The following is a 27,863-nucleotide window of genomic DNA, read 5'->3' as shown; positions in this document are numbered from 1 at the left end:
CAACATAAGATATATGTGTTCTACAGCTGCCAGTTGAAAGCAGTTGGGGGTAACAAATGTGGAGGGTTTATGCACCCCTGCGCTGATATAGGAGATAGGAAAACTAATATGGCATGTGCCTAATTATAAGTTGTGTTCAGCTTTAAAGTGTAAAACTTCAAATGTAAGTCTTGTTAAAATTTCCACAGAGAAAAGAAACTTAAAAAACATTCCGAAAAAGAAATGTAGGTTCAGTTATCAGTGCAAGTTTGTAATTGTTTTTTCTCAAGCTCTAGCTCCTTAAATTTTTTTTAATTTTCAAGAGACATTAGGTTAATTACACTTGAAAATCTCCTTCATTCTCATTTTTGTCATGTAAACAGCTTGCTAGATGTCCATCGGTTTCATCATTTTTGTGGTATGAGGAGGCTCACAAATTCATATCCCCCCCAAAAAATGTTATAATTTCATACTACAGCATAGTGGTTCTCCTTTAACTACAAAATCAAATCCCCTCAAACTATTATTTTTTTCCTAAAATATGAAAATTTGCCCACTTGAAAATAAGTGATTTAACAGTACCTTGTCAGTATGTGTATGCATTTGTTTCTGGGCTTTAACTTTATAAGGGCTATAACTTTATAATAAAGAAAAATTGGAGGCTCATACTTGACAGAAAGATGGCTCATGACCTGAGGGTGTCCTGTGACCCTTACCCAAGGTCATTTTAGCGAGTTCAAAGCCGTAGGCAGAAAAAATGAAAGATTTGTTTCTGGTATATAGCTTTCTAATGAAAGAATGTTGGGAGTTCATAAGTTCATACGAAGAATGCTTATAACTTGAAGGTGTGTCCTGACCTCAACTCAAAGTCATTTGGTCTAGTTCTAGGTCACTTTTAAATAAAGGTATCCATTACAGTTATGCTATAGTGACGTGGGTCAATCGTGTTTGTTTATTTATATTTATACCAGAAACATATTTCCATGGGTTAGCTACTAGAACTTTGTACCTGTAAAATAGGTATTTTAATATGCAAAAATCGTAAAATGTGTCTGGTCTTTAATTTTCTATTGAAGAAATGTTTGAAGTTCCTACTTCATACAAAGATTGCTTATAACTTGAAGGTGTTTTATGACCTTGATCCAGTCATTTGATCAAGTTCAAGGTCATTTTTAGGAAAATGTATAATTCTTCTCTTGACCAGTGCATATAATGGAAAAAAGGAAGGTCATACCTATCACAAAGATTGTTTATGACCTTAGGGGATCTCATGACCTTGAACAAAGGTATTTTGGTAATTTTAAGGTTTCTGCAGAGAAAAAAATAATTATTACTGTTGTTAGGTCCACATCTGTCTAGCCTATCTTATGAAGAAAATTAGAAGTAAGTACTTGACACAATAACTGCTTATAATCCAGGGTTGTCATATTCATGATCAAAGGTCATTTTAGGAAGTCCAAGGTCACTGGCAGGAAAAGTTTTTAAAGTGTTGTCATGTGTCTAATTTTCTAATGGAGAAATATCAGAAGCTGATACTTCAAACAAATGCTACTTGTGACCTGAGGGTAATATATACTTTGACTGAAGGTATTTTTAGCAATTTCAATGTCACCGACAGAAAAAATGTAAAATTCTTGACAGGGCATTCACACAAATATTATTTGTGACAGAGGATGTGGCATTATCTTGAACCAAGGTCATTTTTGCAAGTTCAAGGTCACTCTTAGATTTTTTTAAAATGCTAGGGCGCAGGCGACAATACTAGTATGTACCGTACCTACCCTCACTGCACATATTGTCGTCCATCGGAACATATCACTTAAAAGTCTCATTTTCTTCATCTTTGAACTTGATATTTTATGGCTCAGATGTGAACACATAGTAAAAGACACAAGTATTAGCTTTCCTAAAAAGCTTGTCTGACTTGAGCAAATTTATTTTTACGCGAAGAATCAAGAAAAGTTAAATCCAGTGTAATCAACGTGACTCTGAGTAATGAAACGAATTCTTTTGCTAAGAAACAATAAAAGTTTAAATCAGTGGCATCAGCATAAATTTAAACTTGGACATGAATTTATTCCATAAACACTATATTTATACTTGTAATTTCCTTTTTTATGGACGTAGGGTCCGGCCGGGGGAGGGGGAGTGGCCCCCCCCCATTTATGCCGATTTATACATAGCTATGTTTTATGATTGGGTCTCCTAAATCATGTAATTTATATTTAACTTCTGATAATTTGATAGTGTCCATCTTAAACTGAAAATTTCTGAAATTTCTTCCAACGGGCCTGTTCATGGATAAAAAGATATAACCAGTGCTTTTGAAAGAAAAACTACAACACATAGAAATCTAAACATCATTTGGTGAGCAATTTTGATAATTAAGAAATGTTTTATTTAAAAAAATAATAAACGTGTTACAAATGAGCTAACATCTTTGCATTTAGCAAAAGAATATTCAGCATATATCAATCACTTTAATATTTTTTTTACTATGAATAAATGAAACGTCTGCAATTTATAAATGAATATGTGTAGATTTATAAAAATTCTAAACATAGAGAGACTCAGTATGCATCGAAAATAAACATCCATTAGTTAATCTGATAAAGATAATCGACAAGTGTTGACCTGACCAGCTTCATTCATTTCTGTTTTGCTGGACATGAATGATGCATTCGAGAATGGCCAAATGTTATGCAACCTGTAATGTATAATGTGATAATAATGACATATCAGCTTCAATACTCTGGCTTGTTTGGGTGTTTAGCATGTTTCCTTTACTCTTCATGCTCTCCAGTTGATAGCTAAGATAGTATGAAGTTTCCAAGATCAAGTTATCACAAGAATTCTATTGAACGACTTGACTAACAAGCCTTGGCTAAATCTAATACTGTCTGACGCCATGACGTCAGACAACAAGGACTTGTTTCTGAAATATTTTCTAACCCATAGTGTGATATTACTATACTACGGGTTAAACAGTTATAATTACAGAAACAAGTGCCTGTGTGTAGATCACCAAATATACGAAAAAGGTAAGGTTATTTTCGCGAATAAGTTATTTGATTATTTGACTGTTTAAGCAATAATAAAAAATCACAATATTAGGTAATTATTATATATAATCTTTCAACAATACAAATAAACGCAAGAAATCTATGAAATTTTGCAAGTGTATGGTCTAGCGTTCATTCGCAAAAAATAAAGGCTCACGAGCCTTTTGTTTCATTTTTATTTATTTTTTTCCCATTTCAAATGCACCTTATCTTCATCATCATGGTGAAGATAAGGTGCATATGAAATGGAAAAAAATTAAGGGGAAAGGGTTCAGTAAATTTGAACAAATAGCCAACTTTAATTTAAATTAAACTTTAGAATATTTTAAAAAAAATGTTAAAATATGACAGATTTGATTTTTTTTGTAAATAAGAATCAGAAAATTAAAAGAAAATGAAGAGAAAAGGGGGTTAGAGACAATCCTGTCCGGGAGTACCTATGCAACGCCACTGCTTTCACTTCAATCTTCTTTGATCCACCACTAAATTTTTTGTCATCAAGAGTTACCTCGCTTTGTCATTAAACGGAAGTAATGAAGTTGTAAACATGGCCGATGAATACTGGTGGGAGGACAGAGGTTGAGAGGATTTCTTATCAATTCTTGAAGGAATGCGAACCAGAAGAAATGTAGGAGCTAGTAAGTAGTGAAAGAAAAACATTTCATTTATTTTAATTAATTCATATCTGCAAATTGCTAAATATTAATTATTGTAAGAACGCAGAAGCGATAAATGCATTGATTTATTTTTATGTTCATTTAACATCTGGTCAGCTGATTGTTGAGTTCATTGGAAGAAGTGATAATTGCGAGGTTACTTAAGAATGCCCCCATACATTGTTTACAATGCTCAATTTTTAAGTCTAGAAAGTGTGTTGTTGCATTGCGGAAAGCTGAAAAATAATCACTAAAAACATCGAGAATGTTCATATCAGCATGTACGTGGTATGTACTATAACGAGAGTATTTTTTTTTCATTTCACTCTAAATATTTATAGCTTTGCAATAGAGTACAAAAGTTGTAAAAAGGTGACAGCATATTTTGTAAATAGTATACTGTCACTGTCAGTGCATTTTGAGTTTATTTACAGGAATCATTTCTTTATTTACTACACCCTACACCGTGTAATCATAGGGGCTCATCTATTTCTCTTCTTACTACACCCTACTCTATGTAATCATAAGAGGTAATCTTTTTCTCTTCTTACTACACCCTACTCTATGTAATCATAAGGGCTCGTCTTTTTCTCTTCTTACTACACCCTACAGTATGTAATCATAGGGGCTCGTCCATTTCTCTTCTTACTACACCCTACGGTATGTAATCATAGGGGCTCATCCATTTCTCTTCTTACTACACCCTACAGTATGTAATCATAGGGGCTCGTCTTTTTCTCTTCTTACTACACCCTATAATATGTAATCATAGGGGCTCGTCCATTTCTCTTCTTACTACACCCTACAGTATGTAATCACAGGGGCTCGTATTTTTCTCTTCTTACTACACCCTACAGTTTGTAATCACAGGGGCTCATCCATTTCTCTTCTTACTACACCCTACAGTATGTAATCATAGGGGCTCGTCTTTTTCTCTTCTTACTACACCCTATAATATGTAATCATAGGGGCTCGTCCATTTCTCTTCTTACTACACCCTACAGTATGTAATCATAAGGGCTCGTATTTTTCTCTTCTTACTACACCCTACAGTTTGTAATCACAGGGGCTCGTCTATTTCTCTTCTTACTACACCCTACACTATGTAATCATAGGGACTTGTCTGTTTCTCTTCTTACTACACCCTACACTATGTAATCATAGGGGCTCGTCTTTTTCTCTTCTTACTACACCCTACACTATGTAATCATAAGGGCTCGTATATGTCTTTTCCTACTATCACCTACACTATGTAATACACAGTTACAGTATCTCACTGTTGAAAATTATAATGTATGCTGTTCTGTTGTCTCATGTAGCTCAACTGAACATAGACGCACAGCGCTGTCAAGAGACTCAAGTTCATGAAAGGTTCAGAGTTTAGTTGAAACCAAATCCTTTATGAGTAAATATAGTCTGCCTAAATCAAGTAGGTTCTTAATAAGCTTTAATTTTTTTTTTCAGTAAAAGGGGAAAAGTTAATCCTTTGTGTAGATACAATTCTACTTAATAACCATATCATATAATATGGTTATGTATTGGCAGATTATGTTCTAGATATGTTTAAGCATTATACTAGTTGAAATTTTGTCATACATTGAAAATTATTTTTTATTGAAATACGTATTAAATATGTTCATAAGTCTACAAACAATAATTTTGCTCAAAGGTTAAGTATATAGCTAAAGGTACATGTATCAAGAAAATATGTAAGGGGTGTAAAAAGGAAACAACTGTCTGAGTGAGAGTAGAGAAAATTATAAGGTGATGAATAATGTCATATACCAAATGCATGCACATTTACATATGCTTTGTGCTTAATGGTCATCATGTATGGTTATCAGCAATGCTCCACATGCATTATAACAACTTGATCTATTATAAAGGTCATTATTAGGTAAATTGAGTTCATCTATTGATGGGGGATTTTGATATACATGTACAGTTGCAGTACATTGGCTACAAAATCACTATACATTTCATTCATATTATAGATGACCTTTCCTAAGTTCTAGATATATAAGAAGTCTTATGGTTGTTCCTCATGTCAAAAAGAAAAAAAATTACTATTAGAATGATTAAGAAAAAAACTGTTATCAGGCATTTATATCCAAACCAATGAATATGATTTTACATAAAATTATATAGGGAAACTGGGAGATTGAATTTTAATTCATTGTCATAAAAGTTAAAAAAAAACAACTTTTTTATGTTTAAGGAATTTTTTTAGTAATTGAAAAGAAATTGGATATTAATATTGGTGGAAATTGAATGAACTATTTACAGCTTTTCATAGGAATTTACATACATGTACATAATATCAGTTCATGTCATGCAGTAGATGTGAAATTTAAACCAACTGACTTTAAATATACACTGTATGGAACCCTATTACATATTATTTTACAATGACAACAACAACAAAAAAAACTAATAGGAGGAAAAATTGCTGACAAATGTTATTTCAACTTCCTCACTCCAATTAACCAGTGACTGTAGATTTCTAATGGAGCATTAGGTGCATCAAGTCATAGCATTTATAATGATAGCACTTCTATGTTGGTGTTGCTGTAAAAAAAAAAAATGCTGTTCATAACTTTATTTCCATTTCATTAGAGGAAGCAGAGATATTAGTATGTAATAGGAATCTCTCTTTACATAAATGTACAAATTTGATAAATTCCAGTCATTTGTGATATATGATCTACATGCACGTGCATCTTTGAGTATGTGGTTCTTTGTGTATGTGGACAAAGTTTCTTATTACTGACCAGGGAGGGACTTCATTTGGTAAATTGATGGGACACAGGGGTATAAGATATAAGTCTGGGCTATACATTGTATGCAGATGATTCTACCACACAAGATTTTAGTTTTCTACTTCAGTGGCATGTTACTTATATGTAATAATTGTCATATACTGATATTTTACTTTTGTGAAGGCCCAGGACTAAAAACAGAATCAATATACAAAGTCTTCCTGCAATATACAAAAAAAAAAATTAAATTTTTCTTCTTTTTTCAGATTGAGAAAAGGTGAAATAAAAGAAAGATAGGCACAAGAATTGTTCAAACATATAATATGTTCTAAATGAAATGAATATGCAATTTTATTGTTGAATAATAAAACTATACAGGAAGTTATAAATGCCCAAATTCCTCTACATAGCAATGAATGGATGTACGTTGAATTGTATGTCTACCTTTAAGGTTTTATAGTTGTTAAGTAGTATATCATCTCACAACCCCCCCCCCTTCCCCAAACAAAAAAATATTGGGAGGGGGATAGTGGATTTTACTTGATAAAATTGCTAATTAGAATTGTGTATTGACATAAAGTTATATGATGGTTTATTCCCTGCTCTCTTTACTAGGAAGTGATTTGGGAACAAGGTTTGGATGCCTTTAAAAATAAAAAATAAAAATTCAAATTTTTCTTCTTTTTTCAGATGGGGAAAAGGTGAAATAAAAGAAAGAACTACAAAAGTGTTGCTATGGCGACCAAACGACCAAGTTTGAAGGATCGAATGATAGAGAAAATTCACTCTGGTACTGCAAGGTAATATAGACAGCATGCAGACTGATTTATTTCATGTTGTGTGACTTAAGATTTGATATTTATTAATGACTCTTTGCCATTACTTATAGTAGCTGCCTGATTCCTTAAATCCTAAACCTTCTTTCTATCCCCAAGCAATGTTATTGAAGCTTTTACGCAGTAGAAAATTACAATGCTAGAATTGAAAGCTTTGACTTGTTTATTATTTCTGCAAACAACTGAGTAACAAGTTCATTTTAAATATGAACCTGGGGACTGTTTTGGCACAGTGCATGTAAGGTTATTGACCCATGTGCCAAGATAAGCATGGTCCTGACAAAAGTTTATAAACACAGGTAATATATACGTGAACTGGAACATGATATATGTATAATCTTGTCATGTCACAACTCACAAGGTTTTATTATCATGATTATTATAGTTTACAAGTGATAAAACACAATGTAAACTGGATTGGGGTGAGAAAGGTTGGGTATTAATTAAAAAGTGTTATAATCTTATTTTATGAAATGGTCTGTTTCTTTCCTTCTGGATTATCTGCCAAGAGTCATTCATTGTCCTCAGTTGTCCTTTATATTTATTAGATATATACATGTATTAGAAATGCTTCAAACTATATCTAGTCTAAAAATGTCTGATTTGAACCGAAGGCTTTGCTAATATGTTATATGACCATAGGATTATCTGATGTCTTTGTGCCTCTTTTGTGAGGATTAAGTATTCTTCTCATTTTCAAAATGGACTGTATATTAGATCAACTACAAGAATGTTTCCGGTAGTCAGTACTTGGTGTATTGTGTCAGTATATGGTTTATTCTGGTATGCAGTGTATGTATAGACCCTTTTCCTATGACACATTTTGCTTAGGAGTTATTCCCCTTAGCCGCCATCTTGTATGGCAAAGCAGTGAATTTACCTCTTTGAGCAACCAATTTTAAACATGCATTCAAGAAAAATATGGGGGAAAATATTTACAATCTTATTATCATGAATCAATAGAGGATATAACAAATGTGTATTCATAAGAAAAATAGTGTTATCTTTACCTCAGTAACCAGTATAAGAAATTGAACTTGGTTGAATAATGAAGGGATCTGGGAATGTTGCCCTACAATATGGCGGCTAAGGGAAATAACTCCTAGGCAAAATATGTCATAGGAAAAGGGTCTATTAAAAATGTGTATTCATAAGAAAAATAGTGTTATCTTTACCTCAGTAACCAGTATAAGAAATTGAACTTGGTTGAATAATGAAGGGATCTGGGAATGTTGCCCTACAATATGGCGGCTAAGGGAAATAACTCCTAGGCAAAATATGTCATAGGAAAAGGGTCTATTACCATATACTGTCAGTTAAGTGTATTGGTAGTAGCTATATGTCAGTTTCTCAGTGTTTGCTTTATATTGTAGGTCATTGAGCAGTGTGTATTGGTAGACAATTAACATAATGTACTGCATAGAGCTGTGGTCACTGTAAAAGCATATTCTATGATTTCTCAGTATTTTCTTAAGAGAAATGGACATTTAGCTTTTGCATACGTGGGCTGTCCACTTCTCTACAGAGAATAATTGGTCCCCATGAGTTGTAAATACATAGTAATTTCTGTCTCCGAAAAAAAAATCTCTGTTGCAAAAACCTCCATATTGTTATATTTGTCTTCCTCACCACCACAAGAAACCAAAACAAGATAATCACTGGTGCAAAGACAGAAATCACTTAAAATTCAAATCAGAACAAAGAGGCAAGATCCCACATTTAAATTTGAGGATAACAAAGACAAATTTATATCCTACATCTATTGTATGCTGATGCATTCATATTTTTTTGAACACTACTTTGTTTAGTAAAACATTTTTACCATCATCATTTATAGACTGCTTTTAGAAAAAGTTTAATTCAGACTAGATTCATAAATATTTCTTCACAAAAAAAAAAAGGGGGGGGTATGATCATAGCTTTTCCACTCATAATCCATAAAATGAATAGAATGACAATTGAAACCATTAAGAAACACTGTATCAGTGCTTTCAATGGTCCATACAATAATTTGAAGAAGTACATGTATGTGACCAAGGAACTAAGTTTTTAGTGAGAATGGACGTATTCTACAGCATTTGCAGCTCCATAAGCTTGTGATCCAAATCGTATCCACCCTATTAATGATATAATAGTATTTACTACATGTATTATAATATGATATATATATATATATAACCATCATGTGTACTGGTAGTCTGTATATTTCTGTGTCTGTTGTATCCAGTAATTTCTGAACTAAAAACAAAATCATTTATGATAGAAGTTTTGTTTCATATTTCTTCTCACCAGAACACCAAAGTACATGTACTAGGGTTATCTTATGCCTTTGAACTTAACTTCTGACCTTTTAAAGCAAAAATCAGTCTTTGAAAAGCTTAGGTAGGCTTTTGTTAGTACATTACATAATATAATACACAGTTTGGACATAATATGAAGTCATCCAGTGACTTCATATTGCCCAGTACATATTTCCAATATCATGCACTGCTATAGCAAATTTATCCCAATGAAGATCTGAAGAAACAGTAACATATTTAATTAAATTATATAAATCAAATACAGTCCAATCTCTTCATGTTGTATCTCAAACTCTTTGACACAAAGAAAAACTTTTGAGATTTGGAAGGTTTCAAGATATTGAGGTTAAAATACCTGAAGATAGTGTGGTTGGGACTTCCAACTTAATTCAAAATTCACAAGGAATTTGAGATACAGGTATCAATTTTGAGATAGAGATGATCTATGTTTTCAAGCATCAGCACATTTTTCAGTGTAGAAATGTCCCAAAAACTTCAACTGTACAACAGCAAATGATTCAAAAATGATTCAAAATTGCATGAAGTCTTGTTCCTTTTCCTCTAAATACTCTGGTAAAATGTTTGCAGCTTTGTTATTACTTTTAATTGTACTCAAAGAATTGGAATCTTGAGGTCTGTGCAAACTGTTTTCTAGTCACTGTTTGCATGTATACAGCTCAGCTACATTGAGAGCAGAATCTCGAATCCAATGATTAATGTATCCCCTGCAAGAAGTTTATTAGAAATTTTCAGGGCATCATGTGATTAGTTTTTATCTAATCAATAATTTGTCTGAAGTGGGATAATGTTTGATACAAGATCTTTGAGTACTACTAAAGGTTTACTGGCCTTATGACCTTGACCTTGATATTTTTTTTTTAACTTAAATTGGTATGAAATGCTTATTGCTGTTCCAAAACAGTTTAGAAAATACTTGTGATTGTGACCTCTGCATTGACATTTGACACTTTTATTTAAAAATGAAAATAGCTTGATTTGTGTCAATACATGTACAGTACTAAATTTATATTCAACATGTGTTGCTTTTGATCATGAATTATTCCTTTGGTTCTCTCTGGTAAGCTATAAGGCCCATGGAATAATCTGTCAGTTAATAACTAATTCACAGACAAATTGTAGGATTTTATCTCCATATTGAGAAATTGACTCTCCAAATCCATTAGTACTGTAGCACAGAGGAGAGAAGATTTAAGCAAGGATATTGGTCAAATTTGTGATAAATGGTTGTTAATCTCTGAAATTTTCTACAGAATGGACTGTAAAAGATTGACATTGCAAGAAAGTCTAGCTGAAAATATCTCCAGAGATCAAATTTAAGTACAGTGCTCATTTTTAGCTCTACTGGTCAGAGACCAGAAGAGCTTATGCGATAGTAAGGTGTCCGTCGTCCGTCCGTCTGTCTGTCTGTCTGTCTGTCTGTCCGTCTGTCTGTAAACAATTTTTCAAAACGCTACTCCTCCTACAGTTTTGGTCCGATTTCAATATAACTTGGCACACAAGTAGACTACACTAAGATACATAATTTAGTGCATCGGTTTTTGATTTCGATGGACGGTGTTGCCATGGTTACTAAAAATAGAAATTTCTGTGAAATTTCTTTAAAACGCTACTCCTCCTACAGTTTTGGTCCGATTTCAATATAACTTGGCACTGGTCAGAGACCAGAAGAGCTTATGCGATAGTAAGGTGTCCGTCGTCCGTCCGTCTGTCTGTCTGTCTGTCCGTCTGTCTGTAAACAATTTTTCAAAACGCTACTCCTCCTACAGTTTTGGTCCGATTTCAATATAACTTGGCACACAAGTAGACTACACTAAGATACATAATTAAGTGCATCGGTTTTTGATTTCGATGGACGGTGTTGCCATGGTTACTAAAAATAGAAATTTCTGTGAAATTTCTTTAAAACGCTACTCCTCCTACAGTTTTGGTCCGATTTCAATATAACTTGGCACACAAGTAGACTACACTAAGATACATAATTTAGTGCATCGGTTTTTGATTTCGATGGACGGTGTTGCCATGGTTACTAAAAATAGAAATTTCTGTGAAATTCCTTTAAAACGCTACTCCTCCTACAGTTTTGGTACGATTTCAATATAACTTGGCACACAAGTAGACTACACTAAGATACACAATTTAGTGCATCGGTTTTTGATTTCGATGGACAGTGTTGCCATGGTTACTAAAAATAGAAATTTCTGTGAAATTCCTTTAAAACGCTACTCCTCCTACAGTTTTGGTCCGATTTCAGTATAACTTGGCACACAAGTAGACTACACTAAGATACATAATTTAGTGCATCGGTATTTGATTTCGATTGACGGTGTTGCCATGGTTACTAAAAATAGAAATTTCTGTGAAATTCTTTTAAAACGCTACTCCCCCCTACAGTTTTGGTCCGATTTCAATATAACTTGGCACACAAGTAGACTACACTAAGATACATAATTTAGTGCATCGGTTTTTGATTTCGATTGACGGTGTTGCCATGGTTACTAAAAATAGAAATTTCTGTGAAATTCCTTTAAAACGCTACTCCTCCTACAGTTTTGGTACGATTTCAATATAACTTGGCACACAAGTAGACTACACTAAGATACATAATTTAGTGCATCGGTTTTTGATTTCGATTGACGGTGTTGCCATGGTTACTAAAAATAGAAATTTCTGTGAAATTCCTTTAAAACGCTACTCCTCCTACAGTTTTGGTCCGATTTCAGTATAACTTGGCACACAAGTAGACTACACTAAGATACATAATTTAGTGCATCGGTTTTTGATTTCGATTGACGGTGTTGCCATGGTTACTAAAAATAGAAATTTCTGTGAAATTCCTTTAAAACGCTACTCCTGCTACAGTTTTAGTCTGCTTCTAATATAATTAGGCATACAAGAAGACTATACTAAGATACATAATTTATTGCATTGGTTTTTGAATTCGATGAACAGTGTTGCCATGGTTACTTAAAATTGAAATTTTTGTGAAATTCCCATTAAACGTTACTCCTCCTACAATTTTGGTCTGATTTCAATCTAATTTGGCACACAGTTAGAATACACTATGATACATAATATGTATTTCTGTTTTTTTTTATTTGGGTGAATGGTGTTGTCATGGTTACTAAAAATAGAAATTTCCGTGAAATACTTTCAAAACGCTACTACTCCTAGTTTTCATTTGATTTCAATATAACTTGTCACAAAAGTAGACTACATTAAGATACATAATTCTATTTATTGTTGCATGTTGCAATGCTTCAAATCCAAGTGCTACTTTTCTTTTGTTAAACAAACAGACCAGTAGAGCTACAGTCTCATCAGAGACTTCTGGTTGAGGAGTTGTATTGATTGCTCCACCATCCTATGGCCATTATCTGTCGAATTGAACCTTCTCCTGAAAAACATGGAAGATGGATGTCTTCTCATAACTTGATTAACTCCTGGCCAATTCACTTCATTAGTCATATGTCAGTCAATCTACCATGAAATCAAATGAAATTGAAACAGCTCTAGAACATCAAGATTGCTGGAACCCCAAATCTGGACTAGGCTCTGATAGGGATAGAATCAGATGTGGACCTATTTACTGTTGTCCATTAATTCTGTTGTAACTGATGGTGCCATTAGATATTCATTTGTGTAAATATGTCAGACTTAGTTCAAAGTTGATAAGTTTACAATTATACTCACTTTTAATCCCCCCCCCCCCTCCGCTAAAAAAAAGAAAAAGAGGAGGAAAAGAAATGAGAAATTAACTAATGAGCCTTTTAAAAAATCAAATGTAATTACACTATTTAGCTCACTTGAGCCAAAGGCTCAACTGAACTTTTCTGATTGAAATTTGTCCGTTGTCTGTCGTCGTTGTAAACTTTTCACAATTTCATTTTCTTCTGCAGAACTACTGAGCAAATTTCAACCAAATTTGGCACAGAGTATCCTTGGGTAAAGGGGATTCAAGTTTTTTTCAAATGAAGGACCACACCCTCTTCCAAGGGGAGATAATTACAAATTAGTGAAAATTAAATGGCATCTTTTAAAAATCTTCTTCTCAAGAACCACTGGGCCAGGAAAGATGAAACTCATGTGGAATCATCCTCAGGAAGTGTAGATTCAAATTTGTTCAAATCATGACTCTCGGGGGTAGGGTGGGGCCACAGTGGATGATCAAAGTTTTACATAGGAATATATAGGAAAGAATATTTAAAAATCTTCTCAAGAACAACAAAGCCATGATTGGTCATATTTATATGGAAGCATCCTCAGGTAGGGTAGATTCAATTTTGTTCAAATCATACCCCCCTTTAAGGGGTAGGTCGGGACCACTTATGCATTAAAGCTTTTCAATACTCAGAACTGACTTTTGCTTTTTACCTAGCCACAGTGCTCAGGTGAGTGATGTGGCCCATGGGCCTCTTGTTATTTTATTAGTCCCCTACTGATGAGACTATAGGTTTCCTCCTCGACTGTCTGTCCATCTGTCCATCTTTTCCTCAGTCTGTATGTCAATGCCATATAAAGTAACTAAACACTCTCACCCCATCTCCTTTCCACATCTGAAGCATGCCAAGCTTACTCTTTTTGGACAACTTACTAAATTCCATTAAGAACATACTGCTTATATTAATGCTGCTAAAAGCAGATCAAACTGAATTGAGAACAACCTTCAGACATAAGAAAAAGTAAGAATATAGGATTCCATGAAATTCTGAAGTCAACCTCTAGTCCTACAGTCAAAGGCTTTTCACAGACATCTGTGCATTGTTTTAGAAATTTATAGCCTTCGTTCATGATAGCGAGTGCTTTGTTTTGGAGTCTCTGATATTAAACCATACATAACATTGCATGCTGTTGTATATTGACTTAGCTGATGATGTATTTAATGGTCACAAGATGCATGTTATGTCTAAAAATTACGTAACAGAGTATTTTCTTGACTGGGAAGTGTAAAGAATGGGAGAGAAAATTACTGATTTACTGCATGTGAAATGTAGTTATATGTTCACTTGAGAGTTATCATTGATTATGATTTCAGTTTTTATCAGGCTTTATATGTGCATTTGTGATTAATGGCAATAGTGTTAGAATAAAAACCCCAATTATTTCAAATGCACTTTGAGTTCAAGGACAATTAAATAAGAAATACTGAATACATCTTTTTGCAAGAAAAATAAAGCATATTTTTGTGGAAACTAAAAATATGCTTTCTTGTAATTGATAATTTTTTCCTCTGCTAATCTGTATATCTTTTTTTTGTAAATGATTCTGTAACGGTAAACACTGGACAATGGGTGGCTTCATGAAATGGTGCTGTAGCACTTAAGAGTATTTTATTCCTTTTACAGATGTAATTCAACCATTGATCACGGCTTACATTGCTTTTACCAAGTGTGACCTTCCTGGCCTCGATACATTTACTCGTGTCATAAATCAATGTACTCACTCAACAGACGTTAATTTTAATCAATGAAATGTTTTATTTGATTGATGAGTCCTTGCTTGGCTATCCATTGTCAGTCGGAATGTTTTATATTCTAGATTCCGGACTGGCAGTACAGAAGATCTGTCCACAGGTTCTGATTCAGGTGAGATAAGGACATGGAGAGTAAACAAAATATTTTGAAATCTTCACCAAAAATCAATAAACACCTTGGTCTTTATCATGTTTTTAGATCCATCCTTTGCACTTAGTTTGTTAGGCATTTTCTTTGTTCATCAATTTCTATGTTTAAATAGGTCAGGCCCCTTAACTAAGACAAAAACACTACTTTAAAAGGAAATTTTAAGTGTTGATCTGTATAATTTTCTATTATGAATAAAGAGAGATGAAGAGAATACTGTTTAAAAAAATTCTTTTATGGAAAATTTATAGAAAGAAAAAACTCTCACACCACCAAATGGTACACACATCCTCAGTCAGAGGTCAAGACAGGTCAAGGACAGGTTGGGAAAGTCAAGGCCACAGAGGAGCCTGTTACTAGTGATACTGTAAAGAATGGAAAGAAACCCAAGAAAGTGCAGCCTGAAGGCACAGTGGAGTATAAGGTGACTTGATTATTTAATAAATACTGAAAGTAGCAGAGATTAAGGTTCATAATCCCTCTGCTCACTCATATAAAATGTTTCTTTAACTCTTATGATTTTCCAAAAGAAATGTATTTGTTAAGTAAACTACAAACAATTATAACATAGCTTGCGGGACAAATTGGACAAAAAAGACGCTTCAACTTGACAAATTTATAAAGGAATAATAGATATGTAATTAAGAGTTATCTCTCTTATCAGAGTATTGATGAACCTTAAAAATTATGTTATATATGTGTTAAAAATGTAGGAAACATGGAGATGTATTTAGTTAAGCTAGTAATCCATCAGAATGTGTATTTAGCTCGCCCAAACTGGAGGCTCAAAACATTTTTATGATGGAAGTTTTTAAGTTTATCAGCCATATTTTCTTTCAGAACATTGCTTTTCCTTCATGGTTTTATCTTTTTCTAACAACCTTTATTTTATCAATGCATCCTCAGGCAAAAATTTCAATTCAAATTATAGTCGCATTGCCTCTTTTTGTCTGATGCGATGTAGGATGTGGTTTCAGAGAAAAATGTAAAACTTGGCAAAACAAATGTTGCTAGTCCTCCTACAATTTTTATTCTGATTTGATTAAAACTTCACAAATAGACTACATGAAGATGCATTATTCTGTATATTGGTTTAAAGTTTTGTTGAGTGCTGTTTTCAAGGCTACTAAAGAAAAAAATAATCTGTGAAAAACTTACTAACTGCTAAACCTCCTGCAATGATTTTTTTTATTATGATGAATAGTTTAGTGGTTGTCAGTAGAATTCTCTGAAATATTACAAATACCAAGTCATTTGCAGTTCAGTCCAGTAGAGTTACAGTCTTGTTGAAGACATGTGGTTCAATATTTGAGAGCTAAGATGGTTTTTGCTGTGGGCAATATAAGAATATATGAAAAAGGAACTTTTCAGTTAATACCAAGGGCATTGTATTTCTCATTCTGTCACCTATTATTTGTTAAAAAGAAGATGAGCGTGATTGGCGTGTGATCTGCAGGAATAAGGCGTACGAAACATTTATAGTTTAAATGTCTACGATTTGGTCGGTTGACCACAGCTGGACATACTTTACAAAGTTTCGCACATGGAAAAATGTTACATTTAGTTTGAAATACTTTGTCATATTTAATATATCACCCCCCTCATCTTAATAATTACTACATGTAAAACTTAGTAACGCTTCACATAAATAATAAACACATATAGGGTATAGTTAAATGCATTTACAAGTACATGTATGTATTAAAGTGTCAGTAGGTTGGAAGAATTGCTTTCGCTTTCGGTGCAACAGAACCAGAATTTATCTATTTGAAAATAAATAAGTACATAAAATTAAACTGACAAAAGAATTGATTGTTTGTACTAAAAAAAATATTTACCCTCCATGCGAGGATCGAACCAAAAATATTTCTTTTTCCTTGCACTGGACGGGTAACGCATACTACTGAGCTATCACCGCTACAGACACTTTATGGTTTTTAAAGCAACAATGAAGCACCGCATTTACACATTGGAATTTTTTTGGAAAAAGTTCATTTTTTATCGTCTCTGGGTCTTCTCTCCATTTCTTACAAATGTTTGTTAGTTTCTTTGAATTAAAATGCAAACAAATAACGTTTCAAAATCATGGAGAGATGACCCAGAGATAGCAAATTTTTAGAAAAACGTGTTTAAAAATGTAACATTTTGTACCATTTGACTCATCTAGCCAATTTTCAAGTTCTTTTTTAGCAAATCAAAATACAATATCGGGAAAATATTTCCCTTTCCTATTTCACAGGAACCCGATACATGAAAAGAATGCTAAAATTTCATGTGACATATTAATGAAATTTTCACTTTTCAAGTGCCCCAGATTCCTGCCGAATGCCAATCAAAAGCGCCCTCGTTCTTTTGCAGCTAATACTTTGAAATTGAAGTGATAAATGTATTGATTTTTATATAGGAAACACTTTAATATTTTATGGAGCTGTGATACAGTCCCTGAAACGTTCTACTTTCCCATTTTTCCGTTCGCTCACCGTTCGTTCATCGTTCGTTCAGCGTGCGTTCACCGTTCGTTCACCGTGCGTTCACCGTTCGCTCTCCGTTCACAGTTTTGCGTTCACCGTTCACCGTGCGCTCGCGTTCACCGTTCACAAAGCGTTCAGCGTTCGCTCTTCGTTCCGTTCACTTTGCGTTCACCTTGCGTTCAGCGTTCACCTATCGTTCAGTTTTCATTGTCATTCGGAACTCCGAAGTGAAAGGACTTATCTTTTTGTAGGGAAGAAGTTAAAGGTTTTTTAATTTAATAATTAACATATCGTGTTTGAAGAATCATTATTTCATGTTGAAAAATATCTACGATATATATTTTTATTATTCTAACTTAGCTGTTAGGTTATTTATTAAATTACTCTGAAAAACAAATGTTGTTATAAGCACATTCTGTACCTATGTAGAACGATGCTGAAATATTAAATTTAACTAAGGGCAATGTGCAAATACTTCAAGCACTGCAACATTTTGTTGTTTTGTTAAAGACGACAAATCGTTAATGGTGATATAATTATCCAAGTCAAATAATAACGCAGCAAAATTGCGAAATATTTATTTCTAACACGTTTTTTTTCTTTCAATTAATACAGAAAATATGACAGAACTAGTTCTGAGAGTTATATATAGTACTGCGGATATCCTGTTAATTTATTATCTTTGGAGCGAGTTAAATTGATGGTGTGGTTAAAGGAAATATTTATTTGAAATGTACTGCACTACAGAATTTTCTTTACTATAATATGTAAAGTCTATAGTTATAGAGAAAAAAATTCTTTCTTCACCGTAACTTTATATGTTTGCCATTCGATATGATTAAGATTAATACCCCCCCCCCTTTTTCCCCTAGATTGGTTACTTAGTCAGTACTGTATTTCCAGAATATTTTAATAAACATTTTTTAAAAAAAAGTTAAGGTCTATTTAGAACAAAAGTGTCAAAACAAACATGCATCTAAAAAAGTCACAAAACAATAGTTGTTCAAATTGTACACGTGTCGGCGGTGGTATTTGAAATTGGCAGAGAGTATGTTTCAAATTCAAGTGTTAATGCCCAATGTATTTTATTCATTTATTATTCAAATGTTGGGATCAAATCTAGAAATGATAAAAATAAATGTTATAACTTGTTGGAAATACTCGCACTTCGATGTGACGAAACTTTCACACCTGCACAGTGTCGAATGATTTTGATTGACAGGACAAGCACGTGGACTTCGTGTGAACTTGAAGCAGGGAAATTAAAACGAATATGACTGTCAAACAAATGGATATGATTTGTTGATTAAAAAAAAAAAGTTACTTTCACTGTCTGATATATTTAGAAAAAAATTCTCAGTTTTTGTTTGATATAGGTACAAACATTTAGTGAAGCCTGAAAGGAGGGGGGGGGGGGCTAAAACGGAATATTTCTCTCTCTCTCTCTCTCTCTCTCATTTGTCTGTTAAATAAAAACTATAACAGCATATTACTTAAATATCAGGTTGTGAAAATTGAATTCATAGCAAATAATATGAATATGTGTCTTTGTATAATCTTTTCCGAGTATAACCACGGCCATCTACATATACATGTAGAAGTCTGCTCAATAAATCATAATGAAAAATAGAAATTACACATAATATATTATTGTATTGAAAATTTAAAATACAAGCGTATAAATGCAAAACGTCCACTGGCCTTTTGTAATTAATTTTTTTTCATTAATTTACACGAAATCGCCCTGACAGGGAGATATATGAATGGATGTTACAACCGCTTTAATTCATTCTATAAGTCAGAAGTTTTCTCTGATTTGTTTATACTTCAGCGTTCGGCAACAATTGCAATGTTTTAATGCGATAAAAATCGAGTGATTAAAAGCTTAATGTGCGTGCATCGTCTTTCTTAGGACAATTTTGGAGAATTTATTTTATTGACTTATTTATTCATTCATTTATTGGTTTACTTATTTATTATTTATTTATTTATTTTTTTGGCACCTGACATTTTAATACAATAAAATAGTTTCAATGCAAGGAAAAATTCAGAGGCATTCCGAATATATCGTTCACCTTGCGTTCACCGTTCGTTCACCGTTCACTTTGCGTTCGCGTTTGCGCTCCGTTCGCGTTCTGCGTTCGCTCACCGTTCACCGTTCACACATCGTTCACCAAGTTGCGTTCAGCGTTCACACATCGTTCACTCACCGTTCGCTCTGCGTTCGTTCAGCGTTCGTTCACCGTTCGTTCAGCGTTCGCTCACCGTTCAAGTGGGAAAGTAGAACGTTTCAGGGACTGTAATGAAATGACTGCCATGATGGGAATTTCATTGTAGGTGTCAGAGAATGATACTCTGGTCTCCATTGCAGCACATTATGATACGACCCCCACAGCACTCCAGAAACTCAACAAGATGTCAACACGAAATGTGTTTGCTGGACAGGTAATAAAGACTGTAGTCTCAAACAGTTAATATATGAAAAGGAAGTGTCCTGTTTTAACTGTAGGTTTACCTCAGTGTTAATGTTTATAAAAAAGCTCAGCTGAGTTTTGAGCCTGCATCCTCTTGTTTGTTACCAAAGAATCAAATGAATTGAATAACCATGTATAAACCAGGTAGCCTACAGTTTTAGCCTTTCTGAGCTGAAGGCTCATAGAGCTAATTCTATGGCCATTTGTGTGGTATGCATCATCTTTTTGGAATATGGACCATATCCCAGGAACCTCTTGGCCATTTTCTGTCAAATTTGTCAGAGAGCGTCCTTGGCCCATACTAAAAATAGGGATGTGACCATTAAAACAAGGGGAGATAATGAAGGAAATGAAAAAAAAGAGTAGTAGGTGCTAAAAAAAAATCTTTTTCTCAAGAGCAGATTTTCACCAAACTTATGCATAAGGATGTGGATATGTTGTAAGTTGAAAATTATTCAGGGCATTACCATGTACATTACCATGTGCAAAGGGCATGGTCTCAATGTCACTTCAAATTGACCTAAAATTATATTTTGTGAAAATATGGATCTTTTGCCCACCATAAGGACTAGGATCATCAAATCTAGTCAGTTGATGCATCTTAGGGCCTCATGTTATGTTGATTCAAAAGTAAACCATAATGACATACATTTTAAATTTTGCAGGTATTCATTTTCAAATTGATTTTGATGCATATCTTTGGCACTTTGAAGCCTATGATCATCAAAACAAGTCAGTTTATGCATCATGGGGCTGTGAAGTGTGCCAACCAGGAATAGGTTACAATAGGAGATAGAGTTTTACAAGGGAGTACATTGTACTAGTATGTACTAGTATATAGGAAAAAATCTGCTCAAGAGTTGCAAGACTAAATTAAATATTAATAAACTTTTTTAAATATTTTTTTTAAGCTATCAGCCCTGGATTAGGGTTGGACTGAAATCAAAGTGACTCAGGTGAGCATTATGGCCCATGGGCCTCATTTTGATTTACATTTATACTTTTCTTTCATTGATGAGGGCTTACTTAACTAAATGAAAACTTAACTAAATGAAAAGAACAAGAGGCAGTATACAAAAGCCATACTTGTCGCATCTTTTCACAGTAAAAGTGTCATCTACTTCTTAATATGCACACTTGATATTATATAATGTGTTTATTGCCTATAAAGCATCCGAGAACAATTCACCGAGTTTTCAAATGGAATGTTTGTGTAAGAGTACTGATGTCTGATTAATGCAAATGGGGAAATGGCTTGATCAAGTAGTTATTTAGTCCTGTAATAACCATTTAATCTTGTCACATTCCAAGTTCCAGTTTTAACAATTACCCACAATGTTTGGTGTGAAAGACTGTATTTGTGTGTGCAAGCTTCACTCCATCACTGTTGATAAAAGAGTAACGTGATCTGAATGTTATTGATAAAAATGGGATATCTGTTCATAATGTTTTAAGAGAAGGTATATTTTATTATAGCATTTTGTTTCAACATTCTTACCGGTATTTTAAAACAAATACAAGGTCCATACTGCAGGAGGAATGGAAATTTTTTTTTAAATGACAATTTTATTGATAAATCAGAAATGGTGGTGTAATTAATGAAGACATTAATTTTTTGTTGTAATGACTATGCTGACATTTAGATAGTGAGGAAAATCAATAAGACAACAGATAACGCTGATTTGAGTATATCAATACTATGTTTCACAGCTTTAATGAAGCTTTTTCGTGCTTAATTAATGAATTATACTTCATATTGAAAAAAAAAATTCATGATTAGAAAATCTAGAACAAATTATGTGATTTTTTTTTGGGGGGGGGGGATTACGATGGAATGAATCAAATTAAAAAATGTGAAGGAATTTCCTTGAAGTTACATGAGTTAAAGTTATATGATATGGGTAAACTTTTTTTTTTTTTGAAAGATAAAGATGAAGTCCTGTCTTAGCTAATGTTTCCATTTCTACATAATCTCAATTCATTTTAAAAGTACTGTTTCCTTTTTCTTTTTTTTCTTTTTTTTGATTGAAAATGGATATGATTGCTGGAGAACAATTCAAAGGTGACAGTTTATATTTACCCTAAATCTGATACAGTTGAACTTCAGTATATCGAACAAAGATATCTCAAATACCATAGATATGTCGAAGTGATTTGGAAGTCCCAAGCACTTAATATTTTAAGTATTTTACCCTTAATATCTTGAACCCTTGGATATCTCAAAGTTTTTTTTCTGGGTCCCATCGAATTCGAGATAATGAGGTTTGACTGTATTTCTAGATTTTAAAATTTGTTAAATGTGTCCTGATTTTCCCCCCAGGTTAATCATTTATCATTCTATATAATATGAGGGCAATATTGCTGTGTGTTAACTGGTCAGCTGTTACTTTTCTCTGTAGACACTGTATGTACCAGATGGTTCAGCGAGGTCCAAAATAGAAGAAAGCATAGAGAAGTCACACACTCAAGTGGGCAGTCCTAAAAAAGACCTTCCTACAATGGTAAAATAATCAGAATGATGACATATAACACACAAACTGAAAAACAAATAGAGGAAATCTTATCACAAAAAGAAAAAAGAGCAGAGATAAAGTTAAGGCCTTGTTGCACAAGTAATATTAATTGTACATGATAGCAATAACCAATACTACTGAATAAATACTTTGATGTAGTTTGATGTTTTCTAAGGCTGATTTCTTTAAAGTATCAAAAACAATGGAGGAACTTGAATACTTATAGAAAATAATTATCATTTTTCTTTCACCAATTCAAATTTTCTAAGAATTTGATGTTGTTACTTAAATTCCATGATAAAATTGTAATCAACTGCTTTTATCACACTGGAACTTATTTTCACCATATATTCTGTATAAAAAAAAATCTTAGAACTTCAGGTTATTGAAATCATGAAAAAGTATTTAGCAGGAAGTGTAACCTGTCACGTACATCAGCCTACACATGCACATCATTTTCTGGATTTTTCCATCAGCAAATAGGACTACAATCAAAATCACATTTTCAGCAAGCCAACCTCCTGTGTGGACCTCAGGATGTGGCTTATGCCTTAAAAAAATAGTTTTTTTAGCTCACCTGAGCTGATCACATTTTGTCCGTAGTCTGTCTGCCCGTCCGTCTAGCTGTCCGTCCGTCCGTCTGTAAACTTTTCACATTTTCGACTTCTTCTCCAGAACCACTGGGCTAATTTCAACCAAACTTGCCACAAAGCATCCTTGGGTGAAGGGGATTCAAGTTTGTTCAAATGAAGGGCCATGCCCTCTTCCAAGGGGAGATAATAAGAATTGGGGACAATTTGGTGTTTTCTTTTAAAAATCTTCTTCTCAAGAACCATTGGGCCAGAAAAGTTAAAACTTATGGGAAACCTTCATTACATAGTGTAGATTCATGTTTGTTTTATTCATGACCCCTGGGGGTAAGGTGGGGCCACAATAAGGGATCAAAGTTTTACATAGGAATATATAGGAAAATTCTTTAAAAAATCTTCTTCTCAAGAACAACAAAGCCACAATAATTCATATTGATATCATCCTCAGGTAGTGTAGAATCAGGTTTGTTCAAATCATGACCCTCCGGGGTAGGATGGGGCCAGAATGAGGGATCAAAGTTTTACATAGGAATATTTAGGAAAATTCTTTAAAAATCTTCTTCTCAAGAACAACAAAGCCACAATTAGTCATATTGATATGGAATCATCCTTAGGTAGTGTAGATTCAAGTTTGTTCATATCATGACCCCTGGGGGTAGGGTGGGGCCACAATTGGGGATAAAAGTTTTACATAGGAATACATAGGAAAATTCTTTAAAAATCTTCTTCTCAAGAACACCAAAGCCACAATTAGTCATATTGAAGTGGAATCATCCTCAGGAAGTGAAGATTCAAGTTTATTCAAATCATGACCCCGGGGGGTAGGATGGGGCCACAGTGGGGGATCTAAGATTTACATATTAATATATAGAAAAAAAATCTTTTAAAAATCTTCTTCCAAGAACAACAAAGCCACAATTAGTCATATTGATATGGAATCATCCTTGGGTAGTGTAGATTCAAGTTTGTTGAAATCAAGACCCCTGGGGGTAGGGTGTGGCCACAATGGGGGGTCAAAGTTTTACATAGGAATATATAGGAAAATTCTTTAAAAATCTTCTTCTCAAGAACAGGAAAGCCATGATTGTCATATTGATATTGAAGCATCCCCAAGTATTGTAGATTCAAGTTTGTTCAAGGCATCCTCCAGTAGTAGGGTGGGGCCATAATGGGGGATCAAAGTTTAACAAAAGAATATATATAAGAAATATCTTTAAAAATCTTCTTCTCAATAACAACAAAGCCATAATTAGTCATATTGATATGGAAGCATCTTCAGGTAGTGTAGATTCAAGTTTGTTCAAATCATGACCCCTCCCCCCTACCCCACAGGGTAGCGTGGCAGACATCTTTAAAATTCCGTTTTCAAGAACAGCAAAACCATGATTAGTTATATGAATATGGAAGCATCTTCAGAAAGTTTAGATTCAATTTCATTCAAAACATGGCACCTGGGGATAGGGTATGCCTAGAACAGGTGATCAAAGCTTTACATATGAATATATAGAAGAAGAAATCTGCTGACAAAGAACAGCATGGCCATATTGACTCAGGTGAGCGTTGTGGCCCATGGGCCTCTTGTTGAGAAACCTTCATCAACTTACATAGTATACACCAAAAATTGTTAGAATATGGGAAAATTTAAAATTTCCTGCTTTTTATCCAAAAAATGTTCAGTGTTCAACTATTGTACCACCAACATTTGAACCTTGACAACTTTGGCATTATAATGGGGATGGCATCATAACAGGGGAATGCAATTAGGCACCTGAAAGCAGAAAAAATTGCTCTTCATTGATATTAAATCTTTGATATTTTTTGATACACTGTTTTATTTTTAAAATATTTATCTATTGTTGATATTTTTTGAGGTTTTATTTTATTGTTTAAAATTTTAAAAAATGTCGATCATATTTTCTGATGCAGAGTCGTTAGACCTTGTATATCAAATTACGGATCACTATTTCAAGTCCAAGTCTGGCGTCTGTCCATTCAAAACTAATAAAATACATTTTGACCTTGGATCTGCCATATTCAACAATTCTGTAAATGGACTGAAATAAGGCTATATATGATGGTATTCAGTTTTTCAGACCTAGCAAATTTGGATATCCTATATAAAAACCTCAAGTACTGCTTGTAAACACAGCAAGGCTTGTATATCTCCCAAATTTTACCAAGATCAAGTTCAATTTATTCGCCCAAACCAAAATACTGGTACATGGAGTACAATATTAATTACATATATACATTTTATACAAACTGGTCAGTAGTACTATAGATTCCTAAATATACACGAGGAATTAATTATCGCGCACCACTCGCGAAATAAAATTTCTCGCTTTTATTTTTATGGTGCTGAAATCAATGTAAAATCCCTTGATCAACCGTCCACTCGCGAATTATTGTTCTCGTGATTTGACGTGAAAGAGCCATTTCACGATAATAAGTACTCGCGAAAAATAAGGAATCTACAGTATATCTACAATACAAAAATGTGACAGAAAATGAATAGAAATAAAAAGGAGAGGGGGGAAATATATCAAGGAGGACAGACAACATCATATTTTCAGGATAAGCATTCTTCAGTAAGTTTTTGTAGACAACCAACACGGATATTTTAAAATTACATTCCATTGCACTTGACATCTGAAGTTCACTACTTACAGCAATTTTGTACAGAAAATGCAATTCAACTGTTTATTTATGCATCAATTATTGTTAGCTTTATTATATGTTTTTTCTACTAATGTGATTAATACTGTAGATTGACAATGGATATTAACAGGATGTAGAGTCGGAATGTCAATGAATCAAACTAAGCAATGTGATAATCAGTGTTATTTATGATATTTACTGATTTTAAAATATAAACAAGTTTTGAACATGTTGAAAAAGGTTTTTTTAAAGGGGTATGAATATAATCTGACATTATGTTCTAATTCTTTCACACTCGTCTGAACATAAGTAATTTATGCCATAGATAAACACAGTGTGTAGGTATAGAAGTGCTCTCAAGAGTGCAGTTTATTCACTATACAAAAAAACTCTTCTGTTAAGTTCATTCTCTGTTATAGCGAGAAAAGAAAGATAGCGTACATGTACATATTGTCAAACAATTTTAAAATACTGTGAGGGTGGGTGGATTCGTGCCACGTCTTAACTGTACAAAGAGAGATAGCCTTCGAATGGGTTTTTTTTAGTTAAAACTCGTGAAAAGGTGTGTAAACCGTCAACGAATTTAAATACTAGGTCCTGATTAACCATATTAACAGATATACATAGTACTAATGTAGGAAATCTTTCTAGTTTAAATATGAATAAACAAATATGTGTTCGATTGACATGTGTTATTACTTTAACTGCAAAGAATTTAATTCTGGTTATAACGCAGTATTTGATTAGATAAAAAATTTACTTTATATCATATAAATTTGGTTGCCTACATCACAGTGACTTGCGTCAAATACGTATAGATCCGCCTGTCATGACATTACATTTAAATTTTGTACAAATTGATGTCATTTTTTAAGGGCAGTAATCTTTTTTCTTACACAAAATGAATGAAAATTAAATTATAAGGAATGAATTTAATAGCTACCCAATTTATACGGTATAAAGTGGGTTGGAACAGTTCACGCTTTTTTATAAACAGCTTCGCGGTTTATAAAGCCTAAACTGCCCCAACCCACTTTATACTGTATAAATTGGGTAGCTATTAAATTCATTCCTTAATAAATACATTAAATGTAATTTAATTTTATTATAATGCAGACATTTACTGATCTAATTGTCGAAAAATAAATCAAAAGGTCTCTTTATTAGCGGTAATTATCGGGGGGTGATCATAATGATAAAAGACGGATTTGTACCTGAAACACATTGGCAGATGGTGGGATGGTAAAACAGGTTTTATATTGTGGGATTTGGAAATTTTTTGGCAGGGGAGGCATTAAAAGGGGGGAGTTTTTACAGGGGAAACACTGTATACCTATTCTATCTGTGGATCTATGATTGATGAAGTTCATTCTCATTATAAAACTACCAGTGATACCTTTAATATGAATTGAGCCATAGTACAGTAACTTATAAAATTGTTGTAAGAAAACAAGCACTTAGTACTGGTTTCAAAGACTTTATCTTAACCATTCATCACAATCTGGAATGTAGATGTATTAATTAAATATTTTTCTATACACCATCACAAGGTGACATCTTGGACTGCATTATAAACACCTTAGAATATCATATTATTCTATTGGTTATAATAACTTCTGAAGTGAAGAAGGTAATTATTTTTTTAGGATTTGCCCTTGACAAAGATGGCTGATAAACCTCCATCCCGTGTGCCTGGACATGTGGAACGGATACCTACCCCTATCTCTTCACCTACAGAAAAAACTGAATTTGAAATTCCACATAAACTTTCAGAAGAGGAGGCTCGTGAACTTGATCAGGAATGTTACGAACGCTTCATCAAAGTCAATGCAAAACACATAACTGATGGACAGGTTAGTAGGTCAAGGACATGTCACAGATGAGATTTAGATATCACAGAATATTTTAAACTCTATTGCGGCAGGC

The 27,863-nt window shown here is 33.5% G+C and overlaps 1 protein-coding gene across 3 annotated transcripts in view; it reads left to right on the top strand.

The window, feature by feature from the left end:
- Positions 1 to 3,564: 3,564 nt before the first annotated feature.
- The window catches only part of LOC133190192 (oxidation resistance protein 1-like), a 39,286-nt gene continuing 14,987 nt past the window's right edge, over positions 3,565 to 27,863 (top strand). Inside the window, exons 1-7 of one of the 3 annotated variants that reach the window (XM_061325684.1) lie at positions 3,565 to 3,679; positions 7,147 to 7,256; positions 15,149 to 15,195; positions 15,483 to 15,655; positions 20,040 to 20,147; positions 22,576 to 22,677; positions 27,584 to 27,790. In XM_061325684.1, coding sequence (XP_061181668.1) covers positions 7,192 to 7,256; positions 15,149 to 15,195; positions 15,483 to 15,655; positions 20,040 to 20,147; positions 22,576 to 22,677; positions 27,584 to 27,790 — 702 coding nt within the window. In that variant the 5' untranslated portion in view covers positions 3,565 to 3,679; positions 7,147 to 7,191. The remainder of the gene's footprint in view (positions 3,680 to 7,146; positions 7,257 to 15,148; positions 15,196 to 15,482; positions 15,656 to 20,039; positions 20,148 to 22,575; positions 22,678 to 27,583; positions 27,791 to 27,863) is intronic. The other 2 variants (XM_061325693.1, XM_061325701.1) reach the window with 2 other exon arrangements.

Source organism: Saccostrea echinata, unplaced genomic scaffold (genome assembly GCF_033153115.1).
Source record: "Saccostrea echinata isolate AGI-Se365-2 ecotype Australia unplaced genomic scaffold, CSIRO_AGI_Sech_v1 ptg000001l, whole genome shotgun sequence".
NCBI classification, from domain to species: Eukaryota; Metazoa; Mollusca; class Bivalvia; order Ostreida; family Ostreidae; genus Saccostrea; species Saccostrea echinata.
The sequence above is the reverse complement of the archived record's forward strand: the minus strand, read 5'-3'. Positions and strand labels throughout refer to the sequence as shown.